Source organism: Passer montanus, unplaced genomic scaffold (genome assembly GCF_014805655.1).
Source record: "Passer montanus isolate IOZ18808 unplaced genomic scaffold, ASM1480565v1 scaffold515, whole genome shotgun sequence".
Lineage (NCBI taxonomy): Eukaryota > Metazoa > Chordata > Aves > Passeriformes > Passeridae > Passer > Passer montanus.
This window is the reverse complement of record NW_024370097.1, coordinates 2,112-13,168: the sequence shown is the minus strand read 5'-3', so window position 1 is coordinate 13,168 and position 11,057 is coordinate 2,112. Positions and strand designations below refer to the sequence as shown.

The 11,057-nt window shown below is 56.4% G+C and overlaps 3 protein-coding genes across 3 annotated transcripts in view; 1 reads left to right on the top strand and 2 right to left on the bottom strand.

The window, feature by feature from the left end:
- Nucleotides 1–3,335: 3,335 nt before the first annotated feature.
- On the bottom strand, nt 3,336–6,641 carry LOC120509430 (lutropin subunit beta-like). Its single transcript, XM_039724035.1, has 2 exons — nt 5,664–6,641; nt 3,336–3,642 (listed from the first exon to the last, which is right to left on the bottom strand). The coding sequence occupies exons 1-2, from the start codon at nt 6,009–6,011 to the stop codon at nt 3,406–3,408; spliced, it is 585 nt and encodes a 194-aa protein (XP_039579969.1). The 5' UTR covers nt 6,012–6,641; the 3' UTR covers nt 3,336–3,405.
- Nucleotides 6,642–6,782: 141 nt separating this feature from the next.
- On the top strand, nt 6,783–9,585 carry LOC120509428. Its single transcript, XM_039724034.1, has 5 exons — nt 6,783–6,808; nt 7,240–7,353; nt 7,415–7,752; nt 7,869–8,134; nt 9,246–9,585. Exons 1-5 carry the CDS (start codon nt 6,783–6,785, stop codon nt 9,462–9,464), a joined length of 963 nt encoding a protein of 320 aa, XP_039579968.1. The 3' UTR covers nt 9,465–9,585.
- A 27-nt stretch (nt 9,586–9,612) lies between these two features.
- The window catches only part of LOC120509426, a 2,960-nt gene continuing 1,515 nt past the window's right edge, over nt 9,613–11,057 (bottom strand). The window contains exon 2 of the mRNA XM_039724033.1: nt 9,613–10,478. Coding sequence (XP_039579967.1) covers nt 9,935–10,478 — 544 coding nt within the window. The 3' untranslated portion in view covers nt 9,613–9,934. The remainder of the gene's footprint in view (nt 10,479–11,057) is intronic.

Sequence of the window (11,057 nt, the reverse complement as noted above, 5' to 3'; positions counted from 1 at the left end):
GCATCCAATTTCTGACCCCCACCTTTAAAGAAAACCCTAAATTTGGGGTCACCTCCCCCAAATTTGAGCCCAGGAGAACAGCACCTCCAACTTGTGACAGCCCTGCCACGTGGAAGGCAGCAATGGTGGCGGCTTCCAGCGCTGGTTTTCCTTATTTAGTCCTTGCGTTGTGTTTTTGTTAAGGTTGAATCAAACTTTTACATTTTTTTTTAAAGTAAGCAGCCGTTTCTCACATCAGGAAGAAATCCCAGAGCTGAGAAAATGGCAGAAGGGCAGAGCCAGAATTCTCTGAAGTTCCGGATCATGAACAGCACCCGGGACACCACCCTGACGTACCTCAGGTGAGGCTGGGGGGACATCAGAGGGACCCTCGGGGTGCAGGGAGGGGCAGCTCTGGGTGGGATCTTCATCCTGGGCTGGGATCATCTCCAGGGTTTGGGATCATCTCCAGGGTCAGGATCATCTCCAGGGTTTGGGATCATCTCCAGGGGTTTGGGATCATCTCCAGGGTCAGGATCATCTCCAGGGCTTGGGATCATCTCCAGGTGTTGGGATCATCTCCAGGGTTTGGGATCATCTCCAGGGGCTGGGATCATCTCCAGGGGCTGGGATCATCTCCTGGGTCTGGGATCATCCCAAGGAGCTTGGGATCATCCCCAGGGTCTGGGATCATCTCCTGGGCTTGGGATGATCTCCAGGGGTTTGGGATCATCTCCAGGGCTTGGGATCATCTCCAGGGCTTGGGATCATCCCCAGGGTCTGGGATCATCTCCAGGGCTTGGGATTATCTCCAGGGTCTGGGATCATCTCCAGGGTCTGGGATCATCTCCCAGTGCTCCCAGCACCTCCCAGTGGCTCCACCCCGCCTCACACTGATCCCAACCCCTCCTTTTCTCCCCCAGGTTTCAAACGAGATTCTGCACGTCGCTCCAGCTCAAGCCGGAGTTGCTCCCTTTCTTGTCTGACTCCTGCCAGATTTCCAGTGACCCAAAATCTCGGGACATCAAGCAGCTCGTGATCTACGATGCCGAGGTCTTCATCTTGGCCATCGCTGTCCACATCTCATCTCAGGAGTCGGATGATTACCTCAGCAGCCTGCAGCTGGAGCTGTGGCCGGACAAGCCCGACCCGGAACATTTGGATCAAGCCTTTGAACGCATGCTGGTTCTGAAGGATTGTCCTGACTCCGACGGAGCTGCCGAGACCAACCGTGAGCTCTCTGGCCAAGGCAGGGCGACTGTCAGGCTGATCTCCGGCTCCTACCTCGTGAAGGCCACCTTGTCCCACAACCCGAGTCCCCACCTTGAGGTGGAGCTGCAAGATTGGATAAGGCTTTGGTAGCACTGGAAACGACCCCTGTGGGATCCTCTAGAACCCCACAGGCACCTCCAGAACCCCGCTGGCACCTCCAGAACCCCACAGGCACCGCCAGAACCCCACAGGCACTGCCAGAACCCCACAGACACCTCTAGAACCCTTAACACCCCACAGGAACCTTCAGCAGAACCTTGCAAGCACCAGAAGAACCTCAGAGAAACCACCAGGACCTTCTGGACACCCCTGGACCCTCATGGACACCCCAGGGTTGGGGTGTCCCAGCCACCACCAACTCCCACTTTGGGTCCCTCCCCACAGACCTTCCTCGCTCCCTTTTCGCTTTGCTCAATAAAATTAGAAGTTCTTGCACTTGGTCCACAGAGTAAAAAAATCTGGGATTTGGGATTGAGGGACGCCTGAGATTTGGGGGGAGTTTGGGGTCTAGTGGGGGAAGGAAAGAGCGGAGAGGGGCCGGGATTTGGGGGGTGTTTGAGAATGGGGGGTGACTTGGAACGGGGGGAGATCTGGGAATGGGGAGTGTGGGATTTCAGCAGGGACAGGGGAGGGAATTGGAGAGGAGAATATCACATTTCCCTCCCTTTTTCCCCTCCCATTTCCCTCTCTTTTCCCCTCACATTTCCCTCCCTTTCCCCCTCACGTTTTCCTCCCTTTTCCCCTCTCACATTTCTCTTTTCTCCCCTCACATTTCCTGCCCTTTTCTCCCCTCACATTTCCTCTCCTTTCCCCCTCATATTTTCTGCTGTTTCCTCACCCTTCCTGCCTTTTTTCCACTCATTTCCCACCCTTTTTCCCCTCAGACTTCACACACTTTCCCCCTCACGTTTTTCCCTGTTTCCTCCTCTTTTCCCCCTCATATTTCTTACCCTTTTCTCCTTCATGTTGCCCATCATTTTTCCCCCTCACATTTCTCACTTTTCCCCTCACAATTTCTGTCCTTTGTCCTCTTACACTTCATGCCTTTTATCCTCACATTTCCTGGCTTTTTTTTCTCTGTTTTTTTCTCCCTTTCCCCCCTCAACTTTCCCTTTTCCCCTCACATTTCTCTCCCTTTCCCCCTCACATTTCCCTCCCTTTGTCCCCTCACATTTCCCACCCTTTTTTCCCCTCACGTTTCCCTCCCTTTCCCCCCTCACATTTCTCACTTTCCCCCCTCACGTTTCCCTCCCTTTTCTCCCTTCACATTTCCCACCCTTTTATCCCCTCACGTTTCCCCCTCTTTTCCCCCTCACATTTCTCACTTTCCCCCTCACAATTTCTGCCCTTTTTCCTCTCATACTTCCTGCCTTTTCTCCTCACATTTCCTGGCTTTTTTTCTCTGTTTTTATTTCCTTTCCCCCCTCAAGTTTCCCTTTTCCCCTCACATTTCCCTCCCTTTCCCCCTCACATTTTCTGCCCTTTCTCCCCTCACATTTCTCTCCCTTTTCTCCCCTCACGTTTCCCCCTCTTTTCCCCCTCACATTTCTCACTTTCCCCCTCACATTTTCTGCCCTTTTTCCTCTCACACTTCCTGCCTTTTCTCCTCACATTTCATGGGTTTTTTCCTCTGTTTTTTCTCCCTTTTCCCCCTCATGTTTCCCACCATTTTCCCCCCTCACGTTTCCCTTTTCCCCCCTCAAGTTTCCCGCCCTTTTCCCCCCTCACACTTCCTGCCCTTTCCCCCCTCAAATTTGGGGCGGGGGTCCCATGCCCAGGAGGTGTTGGGGGTGTCAGGACCCCCCAAAATCCCCCCATTATGAGGATCCCCACTCTATGGTAAACCCCCCCCCCCGCCCAGTGACACACAGCGCCCCCTGGCGGCCGGGAGGTTTTATTACCCCATAAATTGGGGGTGGGGGTCCCATCCCCGGGCTTGGGGGGTGTCAGGACCCCCCCAAAATCCCATTAATAGGTGGTAGGGGTCTCATGCGCGGGGTAGGGGAGGTCTGGACCCCCCAAAACCCCCTCCAAAGGCAGATTCTCCACTCTATGGTAAACCCCCCAATGACACACAGCGCCCCCTGGCGGCCGGGAGGTTTTATTACCCCATAAATTGGGAGTGGGGGGTCCCATCCCCGGGGTCGGGGGGTGTCAGGACCCCCCAAAACCCCCCGGGGCCCCACAGAAGGAGGGTCCCAGCCCCATGACGGCGCAGTCGGCGCTGGCCATGGGGCAGCGGCCGCAGCGACAGCCCAGGGCCACCGGCACGGTGACAGCGGGGTCGGTGCCGGGGGGGCAGCCCCCCAAAATCCAGCGCTCGTAGCGAACCCCCGAGTAGGTGCAGGCGGCCTGGCGGGGGGGGCCCAGGGGGCTGCGGTAAACCGGCTCCTGGAGGGGGGGAGACACCTGGATAATGCCCTAAAGAGCCCCGAATAATGCCCTAAAACCCACCCCAAAAATGCCCTAAAGACCCCCGAATAATCCCCTAATACAGACACCAATAATGGCCTAAAGACCCCCCAATCATGCCCTAATACGGACACCAATAATGGCCTAAAGACCCCCAAATAATGCCCTGAAGACCCCCAAATAATGCCCTAAAGACCCCCGAATAATGCCCTAATACACACCCCAATAATCCCCTAAAGACCCCCAAATAATGCCCTGAAGACCCCCAAATAATGCCCTAAAGACCCCCGAATAATGCCCTAATACACACCCCAATAATCCCCTAAAGACCCCCAAATAATGCCCTAATACAGACACCAATAATGCCCTAAAGACATTTGAATAATGCCCTAATACACACCCAAATAATGCCCTATAAACCCCCAAATAATGCCCTAAAGCCCCCCGAATAATGCCCTAAAGACCCCCAAATAATGCCCTAATGCAGACACCAAATGCCCTAATACAGACACCAATAATGCCCTAAAGACATTTGAATAATGCCCTAATACACACCCAAATAATGCCCTATAAACCCCCAAATAATGCCCTAAAGCCCCCCGAATAATGCCCTAAAGACCCCCAAATAATGCCCTAATACAGACACCAATAATGCCCTAAAGACATTTGAATAATGCCCTAATACACACCCAAATAATGCCCTATAAACCCCCAAATAATGCCCTAAAGCCCCCCGAATAATGCCCTAAAGACCCCCAAATAATGCCCTAATACAGACACCAATAATGCCCTAAAGACATTTGAATAATGCCCTAATACACACCCAAATAATGCCCTATAAACCCCCAAATAATGCCCTAAAGCCCCCCGAATAATGCCCTAAAGACCCCCAAATAATGCCCTAATACAGACACCAATAATGCCCTAAAGACATTTGAATAATGCCCTAATACACACCCAAATAATGCCCTATAAACCCCCAAATAATGCCCTAAAGCCCCCCGAATAATGCCCTAAAGACCCCCAAATAATGCCCTAATACAGACACCAATAATGCCCTAAAGACATTTGAATAATGCCCTAATACACACCCAAATAATGCCCTATAAACCCCCAAATAATGCCCTAAAGCCCCCCGAATAATGCCCTAAAGACCCCCAAATAATGCCCTAATACAGACACCAATAATGCCCTAAAGACATTTGAATAATGCCCTAATACACACCCAAATAATGCCCTATAAACCCCCAAATAATGCCCTAAAGCCCCCCGAATAATGCCCTAAAGACCCCCAAATAATGCCCTAATACAGACACCAATAATGCCCTAAAGACATTTGAATAATGCCCTAATACACACCCAAATAATGCCCTATAAACCCCCAAATAATGCCCTAAAGCCCCCCGAATAATGCCCTAAAGACCCCCAAATAATGCCCTAATGCAGACACCAATAATGCCCTAAAGACCCCTAAATAATGCCCTAAAACACACCCCAAAAATGCCCTAATACAGACACCTTGATAATGCCCTAAAGACCCCTAAATAATGCCCTAAAGACCCCCGAATCATGCCCTAATACACAGCCCAATAATGCCCTAAAGACCCCCAAATAATACCCTAAAACAGACAAAAAATAATCCCCTAAAACTCCCTAAATAATGCCCTAAAGACCCCAAATAATGCCCTAAAGACCCCCCAAATAATCCCCTAATACAGACACCAATAATCCCCTAATACCCACTCCGATAATCCTCTAAAGATCCCAAATAATCCCCTAAAACACACAACAAATAATCTCCTAAAGACCCCCAAATAATCCTCTAAAACAGACACCAATAATGCCCTAAAGACCCCCAAAAAACCCAGAACCACCAAATCCCTCCAACCCCCCAAATTCACCAATTCCCCCCAAACCCCCCCAAAATCCTCCCAAATCCCAACCAAATTCCCCCAAACTCCACCCAAAATCCTCCCAAAGCCCCCCGCAGCCCCCCGTACCCGCGTGCGGCAGAAGCCCCCGCAGGCGGTGGCGGTGACAGCGCGGCACTGGGGACACTCGTCCTTCTCCAGCGCCACCGTCACGTTCACGGGCCGGCACGGGGGGCGGCCGGGACCCCCGCCCAGAACCAGCGGGACCCCCCCCAGCAGCGAGACCCCTCCCCCGGGCAGCGAGAGCCCCCCGGGCAGGGGGCTCAGCGCGGCCGCGGGGTCCCCGCGGGTCCCCAAAGCCACCGGGGTCGCCGCCAGCGCCACCAGGAGCAGGAGCTGGGGGGGCAGGGGGGCCCTGAGGAATTGGGGAGGGGTCCCCCGCCCAGGAGTTGGGGTCTCAAGGCACCACCACCCCATAATTGGGGTCCCCGGCCCAGGAATTGGGGTCCTCGACCCATAATTTGGGGTCTCATGGCCCCCTCACCCCATAATTTGGGGGTCCCACCCCATAATTTGGGGTCTCCGACCCAGAAATTGGGGGTCTCCATGGCCCCCCCTCCCCATAATTTGGGGTCCCCGACCCAGAAATTGGGGGCTCAAGGCCCCCCCTCCCCACAATTTGGGGGTCCCACCCCATAATTGGGGGTCTCAAGGCCTCCCCACCCCATAATTGGGGGTCCCGACCCATAAACTGGGGGCTCAGGGCTCCCCCCGCCCATAAATTGGGTTCCCCCCTCTCATAATTTGGGTTTTAATGGGCGCCCCTCCCCATAATTGGGGGCCCCCATGGCCCCCATCCCATAATTTGGGGGTCCCACCCATAACTGGGGGTCCCATGGCCACCTCACCCCATAATTTGGGGGTCCCACCCCATAATTGGGGGTCCCATGGCCCCCCCACCCAATATTTGGGGGTCCCACCCCCTAAATTGGGGGTCCCAAGGCCCCCCCACCCCATCATTGGGCGTTCCCTGCCCATAATTTGGGGTTTAATGGGCGCCCCCTCCCCATAATTTCGGGTCCCGCCCCATAATTGGGGGTCCCCCGCCCATAATTGGGGGTCCCATGGCCCCCCACCCCATAATTTGGGGTCCCCGACCCAGAAATTGGGGTCTCAATGCCCCCCCTCCCCATAATTTGGGGGTCCCACCCCATAATTTGGGGGTCCCACCCCATAATTGGGGGTCCCATGGCCCCCCCACCCAATATTTGGGGGTCCCACCCCCTAAATTGGGGGTCCCAAGGCCCCCCCACCCCATCATTGGGCGTTCCCTGCCCATAATTTGGGGTTTAATGGGCGCCCCCTCCCCATAATTTCGGGTCCCGCCCCATAATTGGGGGTCCCCCGCCCATAATTGGGGGTCCCATGGCCCCCCACCCCATAATTTGGGGTCCCCGACCCAGAAATTGGGGTCTCAATGCCCCCCCTCCCCATAATTTGGGGGTCCCACCCCACAATTTGGGGGTCCCACCCCATAATTGGGCGTCCCCATGGCTCCCACCCCATAATTAGGGGTCCCCGACCCAGAAATTGGGGGCTCCAGGTCCCCCCTCCCCATTATTTGGGGTCCCCGCCCGTAATTTGGGGTTTAATGGGCGCCCCCTCCCCATAATTTCGGGTCCCACCCCATAATTTGGGGTCCCAGTCACTCAGTGGTCACTCAGCGCCGGTCACTGCCAGCGGTCACTCCGTGGTCACTCAGCGCCGGTCACTCCGTGGTTTCTCCGTGGTCACTCTGTGGTCACTCTGTGGTCACTCAGCACCGGTCACTCCGGACTGGTCACTCAGCGGGGGAGGGGCGCAGCTGCTGCGGTCACTCCGTGGTCACTCAGCGCCGGCCACTGCCAGCGGTCACTCTGTGGTCACTCTGTGGTCACTCCGTGGTCTCTCCGTGGGCTCTCCGTGGTCACTCTGTGGTCACTCCGTGGTCACTCCGTGGTCACAGCACCGGTCACTGCCAGCGGTCACTCAGCACCGGTCACTCCGTGGTCACTCCGGACTGGTCACTCTGTGGTCACTCAGCACTGGTCACTCCGTGGTTTCTCCGTGGTCACTCAGCACCGGTCACTGCCAGCGGTCACTCTGTGGTCACTCTGGACTAGTCATTCAGCGGTCACTCTGTGGTCACTCCGTGGTCACTCTGCGGTCACTCCTAGTGGTCACTCAGCTCCGGTCACTCTGTGGTTTCTCCGTGGTCACTCTGTGGTTTCTCCGTGGTGTCTCCGTGGTCACTCTGTGGTCACTCAGCACTGGTCACTCCGTGGTCTCTCCGTGGTCACTCAGCACTGGTCACTCCGTGGTCTCTCCGTGGTCACTCAGCACCGGTCACTCCGTGGTCACTCCGTGGTCACTCCGTGGGCTCTCCCAGCGGTCACTCAGCGCCGGTCACTCTGTGGTCACTCCGGACTGGTCACTCAGCGATCACTCAGCACTGGTCACTCCGTGGTCACTCCGTGGTCACTCCGTGGTCACTCCCAGTGGTCACTCAGCACTGGTCACTCTGTGATTTCTCCGTGGTTTCTCTGTGGTCACTCCCAGTGGTCACTCGGCGCCGGTCACTCTGTGGTTTCTCCGTGGTCACTCAGCGGTCTCTCCATGGTCACTCCGGGTCACTCAGTGGTCACTCATTGATCACTCAGCGGTCACTCAGCGGTCTCTCCATGGTCACTCCGGGTCACTCAGTGGTCACTCATTGATCACTCAGCGGTCACTCAGCGGTCTCTCCATGGTCACTCCGGGTCACTCAGTGGTCACTCATTGATCACTCAGCGGTCACTCAGCGGTCTCTCCATGGTCACTCCGGGTCACTCAGTGGTCACTCATTGATCACTCAGCGGTCACTCAGCGGTCTCTCCATGGTCACTCCGGGTCACTCAGTGGTCACTCATTGATCACTCAGCGGTCACTCAGCGGTCTCTCCATGGTCACTCCGGGTCACTCAGTGGTCACTCATTGATCACTCAGAATTTGGGGTCACCCCCCCCAAATGAAGACCCCCCCAAATGTGACCCCCCCCCAGATTTGAGGACCCCCCCAAATGTGAAAAAAAAACCCCTAAAAATGGCTCCAAAATTTGGATTTTTTGGGGAATTTTCTGCCCAGTTTTGCTCCTCCCCTCCCCCACCCCGCGGCTATTTTGGGGTGTCCGGGGGGGGGAGGGGCGCAGCTGCTGCGGTCACTCCGTGGTCACTCAGCGCCGGCCACTGCCAGCGGTCACTCTGTGGTCACTCTGTGGTCACTCCGTGGTCTCTCCGTGGGCTCTCCGTGGTCACTCTGTGGTCACTCCGTGGTCACTCCGTGGTCACAGCACCGGTCACTGCCAGCGGTCACTCAGCACCGGTCACTCCGTGGTCACTCCGGACTGGTCACTCTGTGGTCACTCAGCACTGGTCACTCCGTGGTTTCTCCATGGTCACTCCGTGGTTTCTCCGTGGTCACTTTGTGGTTTCTCCGTGGTGTCTCCGTGGTCACTCTGTGGTCACTCAGCACCGGTCACTCCGTGGTCTCTCCGTGGTTTCTCCGTGGTCACTCCAGACCGGTCACTCCATGGTCACTTCCCTGCCAGCAGCTGCATTGTCCAAGTGAGTTGGCTCAGATTTAAAACCAGCCGAAAATTATTGACATTTTTTCAGTAGGATTGCTTTCCCAAAGGTCACTCAGCACTGGTCACTCCGTGATTTCTCCGTGGTCACTCTGTGGTCACTCCCAGTGGTCACTCGGCGCCGGTCACTCTGTGGTTTCTCCGTGGTCACTCAGCGGTCTCTCCATGGTCACTCCGGGTCACTCAGTGGTCACTCATTGATCACTCAGTGGTCACTCAGCGGTCTCTCCGTGGTCACTCAGCAGTCACTCCGTGGTCACTCCAGGTAACTCCAGGTCACTCAGCGGTCACTCAGCGGTCACTCGGCAGTCACCCGGCCATCACCCAGCAGTCACTCATTGATCACCCAGCGGTCACTCAGCGGTCACTCGGCGGTCACTCGGCCACTGGTCACTCCGTGGTCACTCCGTGGTCACTCCGTGGTCACTCCCAGTGGTCACTCAGCACTGGTCACTCTGTGATTTCTCCGTGGTTTCTCTGTGGTCACTCCCAGTGGTCACTCGGCGCCGGTCACTCTGTGATAACTCAGCGGTCACTCGGCAGTCACTTGGCGGTCATTCAGTGGTCTCTCTGTGGTCACCCAGCGGTCACTCAGCGGTCACTCTGATGACTCAGCGGTCACCCAGCAGTCACTGACTGGTCACTCAGCGGTCACCCAGTGGTCACCCAGCGGTCACTCCGTGGTCACTCTGTGATAACCCAGCGGTCACTCAGCAGTCTCTCATTGATCACTCGCTGGTCACTCAGCGGTCACTCTGTTCATCATCATCCTCAGGGGGATGAAGGCTTCCCTGGTCACCATCATCATCATCGCCCTCAGAGGGAGGAAGGCTCCCCCAGTGACCATCATCATCCTCAGAGGGATGAAGGCTCCCACATAGACCATCATCATCCTCATCATCAGGGGGATGAAGGCTCCCCTGGTGACCCCCACCATCATCATCCTCACAGGGATGAAGGCTCCCATGGAGACCCCCACCATCATCATCATCCTCATCCTCAGAGGGATGAAGGCTCCCCTGGTGACCCCCACCATCCTCATCCTCACAGGGATGAAGGCTCTCCCAGTGATCCCCACCACCATCACCATCATCACGGAGGGGAGGAAGGCCGGACACCCCCCCGCGGAGGGGAGGATGAGGAGGGCGAGGGGGAGGAAGGCCAGAGCCTTCATCATCCTCATCATCATCATCACCACCACCAGAGGGACGAAGGCTCCCCTGGAGACCACCACCATCATCCTCAGAGTGACGAAGGCTCCCCTGGAGACCACCATCATCATCCTCACCAGGGCGAGGAAGGCCGCGGAGGCCGCGAGGATGAGGAGGGTGACGGCGATGAAGGCGAGGATGAGGAGGGTGAAGGCCACGGGCGCCATCGCCATGGTGACGCCGAAGGCCGCGAGGGGGAGGAAGGCCACGGCCGTGACGATGATGACGACGATGATGAAGGCCGTCACCACGGCGACGATGAAGGCCACGGGGATGATGAAGGCCGCCGTGACGATGATGAGGAGGAGGATGATGAAGGCCACCCACCCCACCCCAGCTCCGAGGAGGAGGAGGAGGAGGAAGGTGACGATGATGAAGGTGAGGAAGATGAAGGCGGCGGCGACAGCTCCGAGGAAGAGGAGGATGATGAAGATGAAGGTGGGATTTTTTGGGGGGGGGGATTTTTTTGGGGGGGTTTTTTTTTGGGGGGGGTCCCGGAGTTTGGGGTGACCCCCCCGACCCCTCCCCGAAATGCAGGGAGTGAGGAAGAGGAGGAGGAGGAGGAGGGCGAGGCCGAAGGGCGGTACCGGCCCGGCTCCATCTGCCGCTACTGCAGCTACTGCAAGGTGGGGAGGGGGCTCGGGGGGCTTT

Coding starts and splice junctions, on each gene's coding strand:
- LOC120509430 (XM_039724035.1), bottom strand. CDS start 6,011: ATGGGGTGGTGGTGCCTTGAGACCCCAACTCCTGGGCGGGGGACCCCT. Junction 3,643..5,663: donor GGGGCTTCTGCCGCACGCGG/GTACGGGGGGCT, acceptor CCCCCCCTCCAG/GAGCCGGTTTACCGCAGCCC.
- LOC120509428 (XM_039724034.1), top strand. CDS start 6,783: ATGGCCCCCCCACCCAATATTTGGGG. Junction 6,809..7,239: donor CCCCCACCCAATATTTGGGG/GTCCCACCCCCT, acceptor TTGGGGTCCCAG/TCACTCAGTGGTCACTCAGC. Junction 8,135..9,245: donor CTCTGTGGTCACTCCCAGTG/GTCACTCGGCGC, acceptor GCTTTCCCAAAG/GTCACTCAGCACTGGTCACT.